Below are 22,497 nucleotides of genomic sequence, written 5' to 3' on the forward strand. Positions count from 1 at the left end.
ATGAAAGAGAAAATACCTTCAAGGAATTACATCCAAAATGATCTTAAAACAGATGGTGAACTGGTGAGTTCTTCCATACTATTGGGAAATAAATATTCATGTAAATGCTTCTGAATTATAAACAAAAAAAGGAAGCCACCTGATCCATTTCATGAAATTAGGACAGCTACAAAAACTGAATAGAAATTATCATTTTTTAAAAGATTTGTTCATTTATCTTGGAGAGATAAAGCATGAGCAGGGAGAGAGGGAGAGGAAGAGAGTCTCAAGCAGACTCCATGCTAAGCATGGAGTCTAACCCAGGCCTCAGTTCACAACCCAGAAATCATGACCTGAGGCAAAATCAGGAGTCTGATGTTTAACTGGCTGAACCAGCCAGGTGCTCCTATTTTTTTTTTTTTTAAGATTTTATTTATTTATTTTGAGAGCAGGAAGATGGGCACAGGGAGAGAGAGAGAGAGAATCTCTAGCAGACTCCCCACTGAGTGTGGAGCCTGACACGGGATTCAACCTCATGACCTTCAGATCATGACCTGAGCAGAAACCAAGAATGAGACACTTAACTAACGGAGCCACGCTGGCACCCCAAAATTGTGATTTTTAAAGAAAAAAACTCTTAGGACACTAAAACCAGAAAAATACTCAAAATATCCCTCAAAATAAGAAAAAAAAAGTATCCTAAGCAAATAATAAATATTTTATTTAATACTAAAACACTAGCAGAATTCTCATTAAAATCCTGGGCGAGACCTGTACGCTAATACCATTTGTAAGTTTTAGCCAATGCAATATAAACAACACAGAAAAAAAAATGTAGCCATTTGGAAAAGAGTCAAAACTGTCATTATTTGCAGATACTATGATTATGTATATAGAAAGCTAATGAAATCAACTGAAAATTCCAAAGATTAAATTATTTCAGTGAAACTCTATAGAAAGATAGACAGAAGTTAATAGCCTTTGTATATTTCAGCACTAACTAATCAGAAGAAGATAATAGAAAAAATTAAAGTATCATAATAGGAACAATCAAAACCAAAATATGAAGAAAAAATTTAAAAATTTTTTATGAAGAAAAAATTTAAACTAATAAGACTTAACCAATATTATATATATATATATATATATATATATATATATATGAATTTTATAACATCCCATGTTTCTAAATAGGGATCTCAACCAAAAACCCAATGCAATTATTTTTTTAACTCGACAAAACAATGCAATAGTTAAGGTGTTTTATGAAAGAGCTGTGAGGAAGGACTTACCACAAGGTATTAAAATAGAGAGCCATAATACTTGACATGATATTGAATAGATGAATCAGTAGTACAGAAGAGAGCCCTAAGAAATCCTAGTATACATAAAGCCTATTAAAAAAGAAGAAAGAACACAAGTTAATTTGAAAAGAATAGGCTCTTTAATGTAGAGTGTCAAAGCAATTGCCAATTTGGGAAAATGTCATTATATACTGAAACCTCTTACCCCAAACTATACTCCAAAAACAAAATCAGAAATGAATTATTTAACAATTAATTAATTAAAAATTAGGACTACCGAGGGGGGAACATAGATGACTATAATCACACTGTGAGCTTGCACTTTCTGAGAATAAGGTGACATATTTGACTGCTAGCACATTGAAGTCTACAAGTCAAGAATCAATGTAGAAATTGTAAAGGCCAAGGTCAAGATGTGTGCAACAGCTATCTCAGAGAACAGGTTCATTCCCACAGTGTCTAAAGAGCTCTTAGACACCAGGAGAAGAGGCAACAATGCAAGAGTGAGCAGACAGTTCACCGAAGTAATACCGTGGACATCCAAAGCCATGAAATTTTACTTAATATCTTAAGTTAAGGAAAAAGGGGGAAAGAATTTCAGATTGAAATTGTGAGAAAACCATACCATGTTTCCCTTGTCAAAGTAGCATAATTTCTTTTCCTTTTTAAAATAATATTCATTGCCATCGAGGTGTATAAGTGGTGAGATAAGTGTATAAACCAAAAGGGCACCTGGGTGGCTCAGTCGGTTGAGCCTCTGACTCTTGATTTCGGCTATGGTCGTGATCTCGGGTCCTGATTCCGGGGTGCCACCTGAGGCTCTGCGCTCAGCAGGAAGTCTGCTTGGGATTCTTTCCCTCTGCCCCTCCCACAACTCACATGTGTTCGCGTACTTGCTCTCTCACTCTCTCTCTCAAATAAGTAAGTTTAAAAAAAAAAAAAAAAAGGTACAACCAGAAAGCCATTCTGGATAACAGTGGGAGCCATATATCAAGAAGAACCTTACAAATACTAATATACGTTGATCCAGCTCATTTCCTTTGACCCTTAAAATTTTGTTCATTGTTCTTTTAGAAATTTATTTTAAATAAAATATAGGTTATCAGTGAAAAAAATGGCAGAAAAAAATCAACATTTAAGGAAAGGGTTAAGTAAGCTATGTGAGATTCATCAAATAGAATAATTTTCTGTCATTGAAAGCTATGTTAATTAACATCTAATGGCATCAGAAACACTTATAAAAGAACACTAAATGAAAACAGATTATCTGAAAACAGATTAAGAAGCTGATTTCAAAGTATTAAAAACATATAAACATATAAATAAACCAAAAAATATATATAAATACCTAAAAGTTAACTGCAATTACCTCTATGTGATTTTTTTAATTTTTCCATATTTCCCAAATTCTCAAAAAGGAGCATATGTTTTTTTATACCTATAAATTTATGTATATCAGAAATGTATTATTAAGAAAACTTGCCTTGTGCTTACAGCACAGTCAGATGACCTTTCATGTTTTATCATCAGCTAGGCAGCATAATTTGAGGCTTATAATTAGGAATATTCCCCTGCAGTTAGGATCTCAAAGTGGAAAGGGATTCCGGTTATCTAGTCCAGTGAATCCCAAACTGAAGTGTGTGTCCAAATAACCTGAAAGGCTTTTAAAATACGGGTTGCTGGGTTTCTGATTCAGTAATTCTGGATGCACGAGAATCTGCCTTTCTGACAAGTTCCCAAGAGATGCTGATTCTGTTGGTGTAGGGACCATACCTGGAGAACAGATAATCTAGTCAAATTCCCTGACTTATCAATAAATCCCAGATTTCTCCTCCACCACTAGCAAACCCAACTGTCCAGCTATATCTAAAAGCCTCTGGTGGCAAGAAATCATCTCATGAAGCAGGGCATCCATCCAAAGAACTTAGACAGCAAAGACCTAAAAAGGTGGTACAAGTGCTCTCCCATCTCCCCGAGGCTTGCTTTAAGCAGGAGTGTTTCCCAAATGACTTGGGAAGGGTCCACGCTTACAGTTACTGACCATTTTGCGGGACATCATCTGAGTCATCTGCCCAGAGGGGGCAACGTTCAGGAAGGAGTCCCTCAGTTTATTGCTTCTCTTGGAGTAATAAAAATGTGTTGATTTGCCGGAAATGGCCCCCAAAACAAACTCAACACTCAGCACTAGTAAAATTTTAAAATGCACTCCCTCATAGAGCAGAGAACTAAGAAAATGAGGCTGCTATTCTCAGTGCTTGTTCCAGAATGTTGTAAATCTCTTGAAAGGTCTTTAAGAAAATCATCAAGACCTCAGTTAATTGCCTGACAAGCCCAATTAGCAGAGAAATTTGGGGTGTAATTACGAAGATATGGGATGTTGTCTTTCCATTGGGGGTTAAAAAGGCTAGCTCCACCATGTCCAATTACCTCCTCCAGTGGGCTCTGAACTAGTTAACCCACTAGTTAGCCTCTCCCAAATGGGAGAGAAGGGGATAAAAGACTGACATCTCTTTGACTCAAAAATATAATCTACTTCTTACCTTCAGTTACCTATGGCACTGGACTCCATAGACCACATCAAAAGCTCATGTTAGCCAGCATCTCCAAACTCCTACCCCATCTCATCAAGACCTTTGTCAAAACTGCTGAAAAACCAAATGGGAGATCTGAATTTCACTTCCTCCTCTTTGCCCTGGAGGTGCTAACAAGCAAATAAATTGCTCAGCTAGAGAAAGAAAAAGGAGAAGTAAGGGTCTTCCATCATCCAAAAAAAAAAAAAAAAAAAAAATGGGCTCTATCAGCGGGAAATGTAGGCAGTATATCAGCTGTCCCTATCTGTCCCAAACATAGCCATCTCGACTGCCAGGACATCCTCTCTCTCTCCTGGGTTGTGCTCATCCGTCAGTACTTCCACTGCCTGCCTGTGCTGTCAAAAGGTTGTGCGCTGGTTCAGGGAGTAGTGTCGTGAAGAAGATGGAGTCTTTCCTCACAGCGGCTCTGGTGCCCAGGAATGAGAAAAGGCTCACCACAACACAAGGACATGTGCCACAAGTCACTCTGGTCAATTAGTGCTCAATCACATGACACAGACAAGCTCCATCAGAGTCCCTTGTCTATGCCTCACTTCTGTGAATTCTGAAATAAACATAATGCCCATCATAAGGCCCATAACACAAAGTGGTACTTGATATATTCTTGGTTTGCTCTTCTGGGGACTGCCACAAAACGGAAAGATGTCCTCCCCTTCTGGAGGTCCTGGGTGGTGAAAACCAACATTAAGAGCCATTTGCAGCTTCCATCACCCAAGTTATTCTAATTCTCCACAATGTCTTTTGGTTTATCCTTGTCTTTCCATATCCTGAGGACTTCTAAATTTAAACCTGGCTCGCTGTAGTACCCTTTTAGCCAGAGTCTCCCCCACTCCAACTTACCCTGACAAGAGCTGTGGAATAATTTCTCTGGAACTCTTTTCTTCATCATGTTTTTATTCTCCAACTTAAAAGTTATCATGGCTCCCCATTACCTCATATTAAACCCAGCCTCTGCCATCTCCCCTTGAAAACCCTAGACTAACCACCCCACCTGCATCCCTGACCCCATCTCTCATCCTTTGCCCTGCACCCAACCAGTTCATCCGTGGCCCTTCCACCTGGTGCCTTCCCTTTCGATCTTCACCAGTACATCTCCTTCCTTTCCTTTTAGCTCTTAAAACTCTTTCTCAGTTGCTCCATTCAGACTCTTCTCCTTCCTTACCTAACTTCTTTTTGACCCCACTTGGTCTATCCCTATGTTAATTCAAACTTGTGGATGGGTCTCTCTCTTCAAGAGTTCCTCTTTAGTTCTCTGTGGCCACACTGTCATTTCCAATGACATAGAAACCATGAGAATGAGCTCATAGATGGCTTCTCTTAACATACATCTTTCTCCTTCCCCTCCAGTGTAAGATAACAATTACTCAACTAACCATTACATTCCATTTCACAATTCACAGCAGGCTTTCATGGACAGCTTCCCATTGGATCTTCACAACAACTTTGTGAGGAAAACAGGACAGATGTTACTACCCTCATCTTACAGTTCAGTAAGCATGGCTTTGAAGGTTAAATGATTCGTCCAGAGTCTCACAGCAAAGAAACAGGAGATCAGGGGCCCAAACCCAGTTCCTTGAATCCTAAGTGCCTGTTGTTCCCACATCATCTTCCTACTCTGGACATGTGTCACACTTGATAAATGCTGATGGACTGATAATGCAGATTAGTAATGTGCAGTGTCATCAGGCCACATTCAAATAGGGATTTAGCGTTCTGAAGCCATGCCCTGAGGATAAGTTTGGGAAGAAAAGACCAAAATGAGGATTCACCAGTGTCTTTCACTTCCAACTGACTTAAAGTCTGCAGGAGAAAAAAGACAAAAAACACACAAAAAAATTCGTAAAACCTAAAATAAAAAGAAGAAGCAGCTTTTAAAAAGAAAGTTGGTTTTTTTCCTGGAAAGCTAAGAAAAGAGGAAACACCTAAGGGACTCACTTGAAACTTTCCACATGATGTGGCTTGGGTCAGATGTCAGACTAAAGCCTCTAAGGTTGACTTGAAGTTGACTGGCTAATATCTGTGTACCGCCTGGAGCAGTGGAAGTGAGGAGTCTAAGAGCTGGACTGTAGCTGTTCTGTCCTCTCTGTGGGACCTTAGGGTAATCCAAGGCTCATTAGAGCCTTGGGCCTCCATTCCTTTATCTGTCCTGCAGAGAGGTTGAATGAGATGGTCCCTGAGATCTCCTCCGGCTATGACATTTTGAGAATCTATGAATAGCAAGGACACAAGACAGGTGCGAGCTGATCACCACGTGGGCAGCTCACACCTGTCTCTCCCCAGTGTTTCCGCCCCTCACTTCCAGCAGTGCCAAACTCCAGGCCCAGTGAGGGTCCAGTTGCCAATTTTGAAGCTGTTCAAGGACAGTCGTCCTTCTGCATGGGGCTTGTTCCAACCCAAAGCTGGCCTGCCTTCCATCCTCTGCAACTCCCTCGTAAGTTACTGGGATTTGCATGCCACTAATTCATTTATGCCTCTTTGCTTTTAGATTAAAATTACTCACAAGAATCAAGCGCCTATGATGATGGGCCCTCCCCAGAAGAGCAGCTTCTTTTCACTGAGGAGGAAGAGCCGTTCAAAAGACTAAACAATACGCCAAATGCCAGTTAAACCAAGAGAGAAAACAAGAGACTGTAACACACACACACACACACACACACACGCACACAGGCACACTCATCTCTAACCAGTGGAAGCAAAGCCACCCATCAGGAAGAAATCTTCATCTTGCCCTACATTCTCTCTGCTTCAACAATGGACACACCCCAACAGATCCAGCACCAACAGAAAATTCTGAATGGACTTAGGGCCCACCAGGGTGTGGTTGGCTCATACGGCAACCTCCACATTCCCAGAAGGCCATGAGTGGGACTTTCTGAGACTGAAGGAGAAATCCCCCCTTTCTTCCCACCAGTCCTGCAAGTTCCCTCATGGACGCTCGCAAGAAGCAGGCTGCAGGTTTCTTGCCTATGTTGAGATCGGATGCGGCCAAGGAAAAGAGCTCCCATTCCAGAGAATTTACACAAAGGTCCCTCTGTACAGGGACAGACGGCCTCCAGCTCTCAGAGCACAACCCTTGGCAGGGCTCGGCAAGCTCACGTTGGTTTCTTAGGCGTCCTTCAAGCGGCAACTTCTCCCTGAACTTGCTGAGGAGGCAGAAAGGCTGTGGAAAGCTGTGTTTCCATTCTTGGTTCTCCACGCTGTCAGTGGGCACTTGTTATTTTCCCAAAGCTTTCTCCTGGTGGCTGTGTGTTTGTTTAGAGACGGCTCCAAGAGCCCCCAGAGCTGCCTTCACAGCACACCTTAGATGTGGTATTTATTTTCTTAGTTCTGTGAACACCTGGGAGGGAAAGCAGAGAAACTGGGATTTATTTTTCAAATTGGTGTCATAATATTGTGTAAAAAGGGAAGGAAAAAAAAAAAAAAACCACCCCCAGTTTCTTTCTTTTTCAAGCCAAAACGTGTTTCCTGTTTGAGTTCCAAGCCCTGGTGGCAGACTATTCCTGAAGGCAGAGAAGAGGATAAGGAAGGGCCTTTTGCTCAGAAGACCAGGAGACAACCCATCAGGTGGTTCCCACCTGCCTCTTTGGACCTATGACTCCCAGAGCCTGGCCTGAGAGCCCTTCTGATGGTCTTATGTGTGTACATATATGTAGCATATATATATATATATATATATATATATATATATATATATATATACACACACATATATATTTATTTAATGATGGACTTTTCCTGATTGGGGGGAAAAAATCTGTAGACTAGGAACAGAAAGTGGGAAAGAAAAAGAAGGTTTTTACTCCCCCATTCCACCATTTCATTGTTAAGACACATTTCCCCATGGCGATCATGAGACTTAAGGGAAATGAAAGTAGCTTCTTATCGTAAAGAGACTGAGAATTCCTATTCTGGATTCTCAAAACAGCCATGAAAGATATGCTGGACAGAATTTACTCTCCCACTTGCCAGAGATAGCAAGTCTCAGGAAAGTTAAGAGACTTGTCCACGGTATCTTAACTAATGTGGTTTGGGAGTAGGTGCCACTGAGAGGATATTTATTAGAGAAAAGAACCCACACATCTTAGAATAGGGTCATTTCTGGTCACGGAGAAATTATTCCATTTGAATCCAGGTTTCCAGGGAAGAGTGAATGTGTAGCACATGTGTGGATGGGACAGGCCCACACAAGGAAATGAGTGCCGTATGATGCTTCCCAGAGATGCTCTCTGGCCTGAACTGGTAAGAAGTTGGTCTGGGTTGAAGGCACTAGACAGATCATGAGATTAAATTCTCCACATGTCAACTCATCGTGGTCGTGATAGCCTCTTAGTCTGGAGATGCCTCTGGCTGTAGGGATGACCTCAGTTGGAGGTGCGCAAGAAGGACCAAGGCACCTTCTGCAAGGTGCTACCAGCCAGTTCCCAGAGGGGTCCCAGCAGTGCTCAGTGGGCTTCATGCAGTTGGTGCCAGCATTGCCTTCCTTTCCCCGAGGGCAAGTCTGTGTAGAGCATTTGCCTTGGCACCTTTGCTCCATTGGACCTCCATCCCCGAGATGTCTTCAGAGGACATGTGGGCCCACTCGACATCACTCCACTGAACTCTCTCTAATCTCCTTGCACTGAGTCAGGAGCTTCGCACAAGGAAGGGAAATTAAGATCGTGTGTACACACGGATCCTAACTCTGAAGGAAGCAATCATTTAGGACCACCCTGCTGGATGCAACAGCGCGAAATAGTGGGTGAGGGGACAACCAGGCCACCTGAAGAATGTCTTGAATGATGGGATCCTTGGTGACGGGACAGACCAGCATGCTCCAGAATAACAACAGGTACTATCTTGGAAGACACTTGACTTTGAAACAGAGGCAGATTCGGATTTGAGGTCACTGATTCGGAGATATTTACAGCAGTTTTTTGTGTGTTTCGACCTTGATCCCCCAAGATTGAGGCTGTTGACATGTGGCACTGTGGACAGGTGAAACTGAGTCTCAGAGATTCACAAGTCAGAGTGGCCCCTGCCTGTTCTAGTCTGGTGCCCAGGACTTGGAGTGTTGCCTGAGAGACATGTCCCAAGGCCCCCCTAGAGCCACAGAGTATAACAAGGCAGTGGAATAGTACTTCCAGTTTGGTAACCTCGGTAAGTCTAGTGTTGTTGTTTAGTGTGCTATCGCAACTCATCCCTTAACTACTGTGACCGTGGTTTCTTCTGGCAGAGTACTTCACCACAGTGGGCCTCCCAGCAATCTCAGAGGTTGGTGGAGAAGGTATTAATATCTCGAAGTTAATAATGAGACAGTGAAGCTTAATGAGGGTTCAGTGACTTCTCAAAGTCACACAGTTAGGAAATCAGGGCAGAATCCAGTCCCTTATTCTTCATCCTGTTCTGATTGTAACCATGCCACAGACTTGTTCCCACCCACCCCCACGGCTCTACCCCACCAGCAATAAAAATAATGAAACAGAAAGTCTTCAATACATTGTGTTGCCCCTGGACTATTCAGCTGAGAGTTGCATCTCATTATGGCTTGGTCTTTGTGGATTTCCTCCAGTGAGTTGAGAATGGAGATAGGCTTAGTAGAATGATTATATTTCAGGTCAGAGACCAGCTCCTCTCAAGATAGTTCTTTCCACAGATGGAAAAGATATGTTAAAATTGCCAAATAAATTAGGAAATACTTGGCAGAATCTGGAAGAGCCTCCAGACTGGCGTTACATAACATGCATATACATTATACATATGCACATTATATAAGGTGACATAGTACTTAATGTGCTGTATATATTATGCAAATTACATATTTGTGAGTAATCATGATAAATATAGAGACCCACTAATCACTTTTTTACACATACTCAGTGACAGATTAGGAAGTTACTTTGCCAGAGAGTCTTAAAACTTACTCTCTCCTGCTGCTTTGGTTCCAATTCCTGACAAAAATAATTGCATCAACTTCTCCCATCTCTAGCCCCCTCTCCTCTTGGCCAAAATCCTCAGTTACCTCCTGTCCCAGCTAGGTTGTACCTTCCGTGGAACACACCACAATTGTGTTCATAAAAATAGAATCATGGGGTTGGGAAGGATCTAGACTTTCAGATTTCCCTACGTCCCAGGGCTGCACCTTAATATCCCTAGTCAAGTGGGTGCCTCATGTTAATATCAAGGGGAGAGGGAAGGGAGGAAGAGTCTACCAACACTCCAAGGAAAGAAACTTCATAGTGTTCCTTGGCCACCAGTTTCCAGGATTCAACAATAACCAATCAGGAAGTTATTTCAAATGTCTAAGTCTCCACAGCATATCTGAGACCATAACTTCCTAAGACATGTTTCACAAAATGCTAGTAGCTATAAAATGTTCCATGAAAACAGAGCTCTTTGATCAAGTACTAGCTCCCTTTCTAGGAGAGACATAGAAAGGCTCAACTCTAAGAATTCACAGTAAAGAATTATAGGGTCCTTTATTTGTTTTCCAACATCTATAGAATAGAAATACTACTTTATGCCCACCACTTCTTCTTTTTGTTCTCAGTAAAGACAGGGACACACAAGTAACCATCCTTAGCAATAATGTTCCAAAAAGAACTTCTCTAGGACAAGGAGTCTCCAGTCTTAAGACACTCTTTAGTTTCTTCTAATTGACTGTTTAAATATTTTTATTTTTCCCCTCTACATGCCTTAAAGCAATAATTAAGGATCTGAACTCTTTGCCCCCTGGGGGTTAGTGGGTGGGAAAGGAGGGATTGGGGACACATCATAGCTGCCGGGGGTCAGACTTCATCTGTGTAGCTCCAAAGAACAGAACCAGGTCTAAACAGCACAGTTCTAGAGAGGTTGATTTGAATTCAATGTAATGCCTGCTTTTTGAACTGGCCAAATAGGGAAGGGGTTGCCTTCCAGGGGAGTGAACAGTTTACTCGCTCTTACAGAAAGGGTCTTGACCTTGTTGGGTGGGGAACAAGCAATGATCAATCTACCTTGTTCAACAAGCTATTGAAACTGTTTTTGTCAGCAATAATGTTAAATCAATATCTGTTACTTCCTTTTGAAAGGGTTACCTCAGTATCCCCTGTTTTCTGAAAGAATGAAAATGACTCCCAGAGACATTTCTGGATCAGTGGGTACTAACCAGATAATCCACACCTAATACATGGCAGGGTTGACTAGAATCATTGACATCCTCCACAGACAGCTAGTGGTGGTGATGTCCCCTCAATAGCTTAGAGAGTTAAAGGAATGAGGTTGAGTATTTAGACAAAAAAAGGTCCTGCCTTTCTATTGGGGTCCATATTGTCAGTGTGGAACTCTTCTAGTCACAAATATCAGACCTGCATCTGGTTTGCAATAACAAGGAAAAAGAAACCATCCTACATCTCAAATAACAGTCAAGTTTTAGATAAAACAAGAGAGCAGAATTGTATAGAATTTCACATGGAGCCATTGTTTGTAGCTCACCTTGATGTCCCATCATGCTGGAGTATGTCTTTCAACTTTGTGCTACAGAGAGAAAACAGGAAAAGGATACAGGAAAGGGAATTCCCATTTATTGCTTACTGGATACAAGGCACCATGTCAAGGTCTTTTAGGTCTTATCATGTGCTGTCCCATTTAATCCTCAGAACAGCCTATGATATGGGCATTGTACTTATTTCACAGATAAAGGAATTAGTGCATTGAAAGGTGAAGTACCTTGTCCAAGGTCAAAAAGATAGTAAGTAGTAACAGCTAAGACTTGACATGGATTTGTCTCACCAAAAATGAATGCTTTTACTACTATACTTCAGTGCTTTTAACATTCTTGTCCGTTCCCAACCCTACTATCATTCTGGGTGAGGTTACATGGCGCTAGCAAATTGATCTATCAGGTCTACCTCTGTATAGCCATCTAACCACGTTCCTTCTAAAGAACTTCCAGTGCTTGTTCATATTTAAACTCAACAGCCTCCATGGACAGCTGGAACCCCAAACCTCAACTTTGCAATCAGATTGGCAGCAAAAACTTAATCTTCAATGTTTCAAATTCTAGTGGAATGGGAACATCTCCCAGGGCTCCCTAATAGATTTTCTGTTCAGTTCCGTGGGTGGGAGAGCAGCAAGCAGCCTTCTCAGACATAAATGCCATGGTCAACGGTGACTGGCCTGCACAGGGAAGGAGGGCTGGTGTTGTTGAAGGGAGCCTCCAGCAAGAAGGCTCTGCATGTGCTCCTCATTAGTGATAGGCGTGGGCTGGGCCATCTGTATTCCGCAGGAGAACAGAATGGCAGGCTGCCTTTCAGATGCCAAGAGAAGCTATCTAATGGGAAGATCCAGAGAGCTCAAAAAGCAGACAGGCCTCTTTCCTCATGGGGATCTCTGTGGGAAACCAGGGACACAGAGAACCAAGGGGTTTGGGAAATTAACGGCTTAACCTGCTGGGCATCCACACTGGCCACCACTTCATTCTTCATGCCTGTGGTGCAGAATGGCAAGCTGAGCCCTGCGGCCTCATCAGCTCGCTCAGCTCCCTTAAATGGAGCCCACGTATCCTGAGATCTGTGGCTGCAGTGACAGGTGCATTACAGCAAGCCACCAGAGTTTGCAGGGAAGCCCTCAAGTCTCCCAAGGACCAGGAAGCCCTGCAGCTAAGAGAGACCATATGATTGGATACTCAGCACAGATTCTAGAGAAATAATCAGAAAATATGAGGACAACTCTAAATGTTCCAAATGAGGAAAACGCAAGTTGGAAGCAAAGAAGAGAACGTATAACCCAGTACCAAGCATGTAGTAGGTAATGAGTAAATATTTCTTAAATGAATGAATAGCTAAACTGGGTATCTGCCCCTCTATCCTGGAATGGGTAGGGGAAGGGGAGGTAGAGGCGATGAAAGCTTTTTAACTAACAACTCGGGAACTTGAAACCACAGGATGTAGAGGGAGCTCATGGGGGCCTCTAACTACCCAGACATCTGTTGAGTGATGGACACAGCTAAATATGGATCATCAAAGGGCTTTCTAGGTCACATGGAGGGCAGTTGCATGATTCAGAAAAAAATGAAATTCAACTTGGACAGAAAGATAGAAATATTTGCAATCTACTTCTTAGCCATCGGGTCAGAATGGACAAAGACTAAAAAGGCAGCAAAAGTGTAGTTACAACACAGTAAGAGATCGGCATAATAAGGTACAGATTCAAGAGATGAAAAGACAACTGGAGAACGGTTTTTTTTTTTTTATTTTTTTAGATTTATTTGGGCAAGGGAACTGAGCACTATAGTTCAAAAATGAAAGAAAGGACCGACAGATCTTTTTTTTTTTTTTTTCTTAAGGCAGCTTAAAGTTGAGTTAATTGGAAGATGGACATGTCCAGGCATTAATGAAATTGCTAGTAAATAACTGTCATTTATTGTGTGGTCCCAAACCTATTACTTTGATGACCACTGTTAAATATCACAGGCACTCTAATGAAGTTGGTGGCATATGGTTCCCTACTTAACAGACGAGGAAACTGAGGAACAGAGCAAATCTCCCCATGGCAGATCTGTCAGTATTCCTCTTCAAAGCCAGGCTTGTGCCTGCAGGACCACTGCTGATTCCTCAGAGCTCCAAGCACCGGGTTAGGGATTAACTACCCCAAACCAAGCCCATGTGCACAACTCACTGACTTCCGTGTCAAACTGGAAACCTGAGTCCACAAAGCTGGAGTGGGAAACAGCCGCAGAGGCCCATGGAGGAGGAGCGGATCTGGGCTGTGGAAGGTGCGTGCACACCTTACCCTCGTTTCTTCTTAGGCCCTCTCTCCAAGGCGCCAGCTGGGCCTGGTCCTAGGACCTTGCTCAGACAGCAGACAGTCAACAATGGCAGCTGGTAAAGAACTCACCAGATCAGGGTGTTCACATAGTAGGAAAGATCACCTTAAAGGACACAGAGACCATATTAAGGACCAGGAGAAAGTGAAATGAGGTCAGGAAGTCAAACATCCGAATTCAGTAACTGATACATAGAGGTGGAACAGAGTTCCAAAACATCCTTTTAAAAATCTGTTGGGTAAATCATATTTTGGGGTAAAGAGACTGCTTCTAGAATGATGCAAAAAAATTTTTTGAACTTTTTCCTTAACAAAAAACCCCCCAAAAATCCTTTTAAAAATGGAAACTTAACAAGAATTATATAAGTTGAGGGGTAATGAAATAATTTTTTTCCTTAGACAAGACAAAAGGAAATTAATTTCTAAACTTCGCAATGTAAATGGCAATCCAGAAAAAGACTCCAGAAAGTGAGCATTTTCTGTTGAGGGATTAAACATTAGTAGTTTCAAAATAATTAATGAACTTTTTTTTTTTTTTTGGTCTTTTTTAGTTTTTAAGAAAACTGGTACCAATTGGTTACCAGAAAATGGCATGATCTTCAAGAAAAGAAAAATTTTCTTGGTAAATATTTCCTCTTTCCCTGAGTCCTTGAGGTAAAAGAATTGAGAACTAACTAGATCTTTTAACTCAGAGCAACGAATGTCCATGGAAGGGATGAATAAAAGGGGATATTATTAAATTGCTGTTTGAGGTTTTCTATTATCATACTCTGTTACCACCAGGCATGTCAGTAATGATAAAAAAGGATAAATATAAAATGATAAAAAATGATAATGATTAAAAAATGATAAAAAGGATAAAGTAATCCCACCTCCCTCCCTCTTCCTGTCAGCCTCTTAAAGCTTCCCACCATGGCCATCCAGGTTAAATACACTTCCTTGAATTAGAATATCTGAGAATAATCTCTTTTTATTACGGAAATTTTCAAACATACAGAAAAGCAGAGCCAGGAGTATAATGAGAACATATATACCTGTCACTCAGATTCAGCAGTCGTTACCATCTTCCCATATTTGTTTCATTTTTTTTTTAACTGAAGTATTTTAAAGTAAATTACAGATGTCATGACATCTCACACCAAAATACTTACACATATATCATTATAGGGGATCCTTCCTTATGTGGGAAAGGCACTGCTGTCAGAAGATGTGTGGGAGCTCTCATAAGCTCAGTCATTTCTCAGTCCCAAATAGAAGTTAATCAGGACATCGCTCTAACAATTAATGAGGAGTAAGTTTTGGGTGGAACCCAAGGAAGGTCTTAGCTGTATTTAGAACATTCCTGATTGATACAGAGAGAGGAAAGGCAACCGCACATTAACTAAATTTTCAAAAGACAAAGTGGGGAAGTGGGGAAGTCTTATACACAATAATGATGCCAGAGAGAAAACACAAAGCACTTGTGTGGAGATAGAAATTTACATGAACACTGCATGTTCTTATTTTTGAAAGAAAAATTGTTTAAAACGTTGGTAATGACAGAATGACTGGGCACAGGTAAAACAGTAAAACATCCTATCAGCAGATTCCTTTAATCATAGAAAAGACCATTGTGGTTTTTGCCCCCACCATGTGATGAGCAAGGCACTAGACCCAGCAGGGTGGCAGGTGGTGGTAAGCTGCTGAGATGCACAGACAGGCCCTCCCCCTCCACTGGGGCATAACTGAACGGGAAGTACATCAACTCCCAGGAGAACGTCTGGGAAGCTTGGTTGAGAAGCGCTGGCTCACTTAGGCGGGGTAAGATATCATCTTCAGTAGGCACACTTGCTCTGTGCTTTGTTGCTGGGGTCAGGGCAGGCGAACTGCAGATGTTGTAGACAAGATGGCGGGCAAGGTGGTTGGGTAGTTTGCTTGCAAAGCTCTGCTGGCTCAGTGACTCTGCCGAACAAAAGAGAAGCAGGCAGAATGAGTGACAGCAGGTTCCAGAATGTTCAGCCTGTCTCTGTCAATAAATGAAATTCATTTCCTATTCAAAACAGCCTAGGTGGCCTCAACAACTGGAGACCAAGGCCTGATACCCAGTCTGTGGCTGGTGGACCTAACTGAGCACGCATTTGGCTTTCCACGCATCCGATGGAAAAGCTTCCTTATCCATACCCTCAGGGCACATTTACCTCTTGACTCATGAAGCACCCCACCCCACTACCCCCTTCCCCACACCATGGGGTTCATAAGAACAAGCACCACCTTCTTTCTCCATGACATTGCTGCCATAAGGAAGGCAAGTCTCTGTTGACTGACTCGGCGATGAAAATCCTTTCCACCCTCCAGAGAGTAGGAACGTGTTTTCTTCCCAGAGCGCCCCCTCTTTGGAAGCACACAGTCTCTCCTGAGCTCCCTCCTCCAGCCTCACCCCGGGCCCCGAAGCCCAAGCCCAAGATCCGCTGATGGGTGAGAAAACACATGAGCTCATTGGAGCTTATATAAGAGCTCTTGGCAGGCCTTCCCCAGGAGCATGCTCGCATTTGCCTTGTCTAGGCAATGTGATTTTTCTCTTCTCTATCTCCTCAGAACAGAGAGGCTGATTTGTACTCCTGTTCAGTAGTGGTTTTGTAGCAGGGAGAAGGAAGCACAGTGTTCCCTCCCAAATCCCAGTGATTCAAATTGGTGGACTTTTCCCAAGGGGCAGAAATAGTATTTAAAGGACGGAATCCACCGGCATGTGTCAAGCCCCTTCACACTGGCTCTATCCCTTCTCTCAGCTTCTGTCTCTGAGGAGCCTATACGCTTTCATTCACCCCGGAGGAGCAGTGAGAGCTGTAAGGGCCAAAGCTGCCTTGACATCTCAGAGGACTCCCTCTCTGATGTCCCTTCTGAGATGTTTGCGAGCAAGGTCTAGGGCAGAGAGAGACAAAATAAGATGGAAATCCTCCTCTTCCTCCAGAGGAAGAAACAGAACATTTATGGAGGTCTTTCAAGTGTTCCCATCACAGGAAATTGATCCTGCCTCCCGATGACTTGGTGACAACTCCCTTCCTCTCCCAGATGCCGTTGTCTTGAGGGAGGAAAGAAACTTTGGGGGAATTTGGGGGAAGTGCACTGTGGAAACTCAAAGAGAAGGGGGTAGAGAGAGAGAGAAAGGGAAGGCCATGAAACCAAAGTCCAAAGTCAGGGAATGTTTTACATAGCTCCCAAGAGGAGAAGGAACTTGGCTCTTCTCCTGCCACTGAAGGAAGAAAAGGAGGGGGAGGAGTGGGTGCCCTTGGCAGTGATGGGCTCCCTTCTGCCCCCAATCACTCCAGGCCTGGGCCGCTCAGGGCAGTGCCAGACAAGACAGAGAAACTCAGCCCGGGGCTCCTCATTCTCCTCCTTGAGCCTCACAGGCCATGACCCAGGGTGTACCCATAGGCAAGTAGGGATATGCCCTCTTCTTCCTCTGCTCCTCTCCTGGGGCCAGCACCATTTCCTGCCTGGCACCAAGGAGTGGTAGGGACATGGGCAAGTGTCAGATTATGTCTCAGCTTTCCCACCTGTGAGATGGGGCCGGAGAGGGTGGTTCATACATTTGTTCATTTATCCATCAATAAATATTGTTATTAACCAATGTCTATTTGCCAGGCACTAGAAGGGTCTTTAACCTGTTTCAACGCAGTTCTCTTGCTTTTTCTCCACCATTTCCCATTGCGTTCTGCTTTTCCCAACTTCCATCCACCCCCAATGCCTACTTCTTCCACCTTTTCTTCTTTTATTCTTGTGATGTTTCTCTTCCCTTTTCTCCTATGATACTATTTTTAGAGTTTTCATACATAAAATCAGAGGATCACAGGGATCTTAAGGGGACACTTGCCCACTTTGTTATCTCCAGGCAAGGCTGTGCTGAAAAAGCCCAGGGAAGATCAGAGAACATAGTCCAGAGCTTGATTTCAGGATGTAATTTGAGGGTCTCACAGCTTCTCCCATCCAGAAATGATCTCCAATGTCTAACTGAAACCCCTCTGTTCGGTACTACTCTTCTTTTTCTTTTTCCCTTTTGAGTCACATCTCAGGCATAGAGCACCTTTTTGGATATAGAACCATTGGGAAGTTTAATGAAAGCAACATAGCTGAATATCCCAGACCAGAGAGTATTAGCTTCATTATGAAAACAGCAGAATCAGGAACAAAGGGAGGACCGGAGGCCAGGGCAGAGAGGTGGGTGTGACTTCTCTGAAATCAACAAAAACAGACTAAGCAATAACCCACAAGCGTAATCCTACTGGAGTTGCCATTTTGGATCAACTATCTCAGTTAACACAAAAAGTCCACTGAGCAGAAAGTTCGGGAATCAACCCCCTGTTGCTGGAAAGGCTCTCCCTTCGATGTCCTCGAGTTCAGCCTTGCACGCTTTGTGGAATACAAAGTCTGTGGTCTGTTGATCGTAGTTGAGTTTCAAACGGGCGTCATTCAACCTTGGTTCCAATGTGACCATATACAGAATTCCTCTCCAGAGTCATTTTTCCCAGCCTCTGGGAAGGAGGCAAGCCAGGTCTACCCTTGGACAGGGCCTGATAGCCCTTTTGGATCTGTGTGAACCTGCCGAGATGACTCACACTCTTGATGGAGGCAGTGTGCCTAGAGAGTAGGTCACCAGGCAAGGAGGCAGATTGTAAAACCTACAGAATTTTCTTTCTTCCTTTCTTCAGATGGCAAGAGGCAGGAGATCCAACTAAAGAGAAGAGGGTCTAACGGCAAGTTGCTGACCCAGCTTCTAGCACAGCTGCCCTCTTCCACAGAATGGGAACAAGTAACCTTTTGTGCCTCTTGTACTATCAGTCTCCACTCCTGGTAGGTATCTCTGGGCAAGTGTTATTGTTAGCCAGTAAGCATAGTCCCAAAGGAGCCACTACTAGAGGGGTTCTGACAGATGCTTTTCTCTCTCTGCAGGAAACAAGTTAGACCTTTCTATCTGGGAAAAGTCTGGCCACTGTTCCATAGAGGCGGCTGTGGAAGGAGCTATCCCACGTGCCAGGATGATCCGAGAGATGAAACCCTGCCTGGGAAACAAGAGCAACATGGGGAGTGGGCCACAGCGCTGTCTCAGCCACGTGGCCTTGGACATGTCCTTCTGGGACCTCTCTTTCTCCATCTATCAAACAAGGGGCCTCTAAAGACTTTCCCTTTTCAACGATCTTGCCTTTACCTGGAGTAAACGCTGCGGCCATGGGAGAGGGGGCATGGTCCTTGTTCTTCTGGGTCTTCCACCAGGCCCAAGGCTTCCCCCAGCCCTGCTATTCTGGAGGGCTACCCTTAGCCCTTTAAAGAATCTTCCCTTCCCTCTTACGGATTGATCATGCTCAGAAATCCAGCTGATTTGGGGGACCAACATGAAAAAAAAAAAAAAAGAACCTTACAAAGAAACTCTTTGAGAAGCCCTCCACGTTTACACACACGCACACAGACATATACAAACACACATACTTAATCCCTGACGTGTAAACATTTTCCCTTCTGTGGCTCAAACCTATTTTACCCTTTCTCATTGCCCATGTGTTCAGAGAGACTCCATTCCCACCCATGGAAAAGCACCATTTCCTTTTAGAGAACTTAGCTAGACCTCAGTGTTTGGGGGTCACCCTGGGCATAGGTTGAAGCTAAAGGTCCTAACACACCTCACCTGCGGCCCATAAACGCAGACTCACCTGCCAAGACGGAGGCAGTGACTGGCTGGCACAGTGCCAGGGTCCAGAATCTTTGTTCCTTACTCGTCCATCTCCACTGCCTCCTCCGCCCGTAGATATGCTTCTCTGTCGCGGTGGTTGCCTGCTCAAGCCTGCCTGTCCGCCTGCCAGAGTGCCGTGGACTTCTTCTGTAATGTACTGTGTGTATGTGTGTCTTCCCTCTGCAGTTTACTACAAATAAACATGACAGCGGACAGCTGACCCCTGACCTCCTGGTGGTTTCTTTTCAAGCCATTGCTTGAGAAATCGAGATCGGCTGATCAGCCACAGGGCGCTGGAGACAAGCAGGCTCCTCTACACTGTTCCGTGGCATTTCACTGGTGCCCACTGCCAGGGGTTCCACTGATAGGCCAGAACTGGGAAGAAGGGAAAATTTTTGTCGCCCCTTTCCTGGTATTGCAGGATGGGGAGAAGAAGCTGAAAATCCTATTAAATAAGCCTTTATTAGACATTTCAAAGTCTTCATTTCATTGATATGTGAAAACTCCCCTATGAAGTAATGAGCCATTTTACAGATTAGGAAACCAAGGCTCAGAAAGGGTCATTAACTTGCTCAACAAGTAACATAATAAGTAACCCAGTTCTTCTCTCAAATCCCAAAATTCTCACTCTTTCCTCTAAACCAGTATTTCTCCAAGGGGGGCGGGGGGCAGGGACTGCTAACATCAGAAACACCTGAGGTCTGGATCTGCGGCCCTTTCAGACCTCCTGAATCCTGGGCTCTGAGAGTAGGACCCTCAAATCTGGGTCAGTCTATAGACCCTCACACTCACCGTGCCGCAAACTGCGGGGAGGGCAGGACCTGTCTGAGAGGACTGAGCCAAGCCAGCATTTCAGGAGAGCTCAGAAACCAGAGCCTGCGGAAGAACGCCGTGAGACAGGAGAGACCCGGAGAGGAGACAGATGTGGGAAGAAGTGAGGCTGTGGACTGCACATCAGAGTGGGTTGACCCCTCACCCCAGAACAAAGATGCCAACAACAGGTCCATCAGCTCGGCTCTAGGTTGAGCCGTCTCCAGCCAAGGCTTCCAAGTCACACCCAGGCGGGGTTAGGCAAGGAGGCAGGGTCTCAACCTGGCAGCCTACAGGATAGGGGCCTACAATGGTGCGGCAGCCTTCGGAGGAGGAGGCCGTGGTTGCCCAGCGGCTGGTCATCGGCCTCCGCTGCCTTTGCAACCCCCATTGCCCTGGCCAGCCTGGCCTGACTGGCCAGTCTCAGGAGCCAAAGAGCCATTGGCTTGCCTCTCCAGGTTCTTCCTGCCACAAGTGGCCAACAGTGTTCCAAAAGACCCAGAACTCAGGTCCTGAAGTCTGTCTTCTCTGGGTCCCTGCTGTCATCCTCAGGGCTGGGCAAGGACTCTGGCCTCAGGGAACCTCACCAAAATGTTACTCACTCCTACCCACTCCCTCCCCTTTCTACCTGGATCTGCCGAATTCTATTTTGTCCCCTGGAGTCTAGGTGGAGGTTTCTGAAATAATGGTGGGGATGTTTGAGGTGGGGCGCTGTGAGGTGGAGGCATCATTGCTACTGGGGACAGGACGAAATTCTGGAAATAGCTCCACGGCCACTCAACTGGGGACATTCAGCTACGGTCTCACCCGCCCCGCTGTAACACTCACCAGTCTCCATAGCTAGGGAAAGAATTGGGTAAACAAGGAAAATTCTGGTCCATTCAGGAACAAAGGCCCTTAGCAGTTGTGTTTGCATTTTAAACAATAGTGAAAAATAAGCCATTTGCCTTAGCCTTTACAAGATTTTCTAACACATGTGACCCTGTTCCTGCTCCTTCCCCCACTTAACAGGTTACTGTATGCCTTTAAAAGTAACAAAACTGCCTTTGTTTTTAGATGTTCTTCCCTCCTACTTTCCATTAAACCAGACTATCAATTATTACCGAACTATTTCTGAATCTAAAATCTTCAAGCCATTCACAGGGAGCAGAAAGTCAAAGAGAGTCAACGTGGTAAGGAAGTGCAGAAAGAAAAACGGGAGAGATTCGAAGGAGAAATGGTGGTCTCGGACTGGAGGGCTCGCAGAGAGAACCGAGTCTGACCTCTCAGCCAGAGCGGGTCTCAGCTCTATGGCCCCTGTCCTGTGCACGGCCACCTCTGCCTCTAGACTACCCTGGGTGGGCAGCCTACCTCCTTTCCAGGGAGCCCCTCCAGAAGATCTCTGAGCCTTAGGTAGGCTCCTATTACACCCAAGTCTGCCTCCCATGGACTCCCAAGCCCGGGCCCCGGCTTGGCCCCTAGCAACCCACAGTACACCGTACCCCTGCAGCAGGACAGCGCGCATTTATCTCAGAACAGCAACCCCGTCCTCTTTTTTTTTCCCCCTCCAGACCAAACATCCCCTGAATCTTTAAATCACCCATTATATGTCATGACGCTCAGACCCTAAGCTATTCTTACGACTTTCTCTGGAACAACAACAGGTTGCCAAGGTCCCTCTTAAAATGGGATTGCCAGAACTGAGCAGAGTGCAGTGCCCCAGAAGCGGGCAGAGACACACCCCGCGCTCCAGGCTCCAGGCTCTGTGTTGGCTTTCCTTGGCAGCCTGATGGCTCTCACAGAGGTCAACTCCCACCTCCCGTGAGGGCCAGTCACTGCTGCTGGGGTGGTGCTTTACTGATCCCCAAGTCCCTTCGGAAACACGGCCTTGTTTGCTCTTCAGCACAACTAGGGGAGGATGGTTAAAGATGAGGAAGCTAGGGACGCCTGGGTGGCTCAGTTGGTTAAGCAGCTGCCTTCAGCTCAGGTCATGATCCCAGTGTACTGGGATCGAGTCCCACATTGGGCTCCTTGCTCGGCAGGGAGCCTGCTTCTCCCTCTGACTCTGCCTGACACTCTGCCTGCCATTCTGTCTGCCTGTGTGCTCTCTCTCTCCGACAAATAAATAAATAAAATCTTAAAAAAAAAAAAAAAAAGATGAGGAAGCTAAGGTTTTTCCAAAGCCACATGGGCCAGGCCTCATGCCCTGAGCCTGTGGTTCCGAACCCTCCATACACACCCATGATGCCTTTACACTATAACTTTTGTTAAGGCCAAGAAAGCCTCCTCGGCTTCATTTGTTAGTGTCTATTCAGAGTCTTTTTCAGGGCGCCTGGGTGGCTCAGTTGGTGAA

General features: G+C 44.4%; 1 protein-coding gene across 5 annotated transcripts in view; it reads left to right on the top strand.

Moving 5' to 3' along the window:
• DGKG (diacylglycerol kinase gamma) overlaps nucleotides 1-19,575 on the top strand; it is a 209,932-nt gene extending 190,357 nt beyond the window's left edge. For 2 of the 5 annotated variants that reach the window (XM_059163206.1, XM_059163208.1), the window contains one exon: nucleotides 6,360-7,542. In XM_059163206.1, the coding sequence (XP_059019189.1) occupies nucleotides 6,360-6,458 (99 nt within the window). In that variant the 3' untranslated portion in view covers nucleotides 6,459-7,542. Of the gene's footprint in view, nucleotides 1-6,359; nucleotides 7,543-18,339; nucleotides 18,483-18,580 lie in introns of those variants that run through there. The other 3 variants (XR_009350976.1, XM_059163209.1, XM_059163210.1) reach the window with 3 other exon arrangements.
• The last annotated feature ends 2,922 nt before the right edge of the window (nucleotides 19,576-22,497 follow it).

The sequence above is a fragment of the Mustela lutreola genome, chromosome 2 (genome assembly GCF_030435805.1).
Source record: "Mustela lutreola isolate mMusLut2 chromosome 2, mMusLut2.pri, whole genome shotgun sequence".
Taxonomy (NCBI): Eukaryota; Metazoa; Chordata; class Mammalia; order Carnivora; family Mustelidae; genus Mustela; species Mustela lutreola.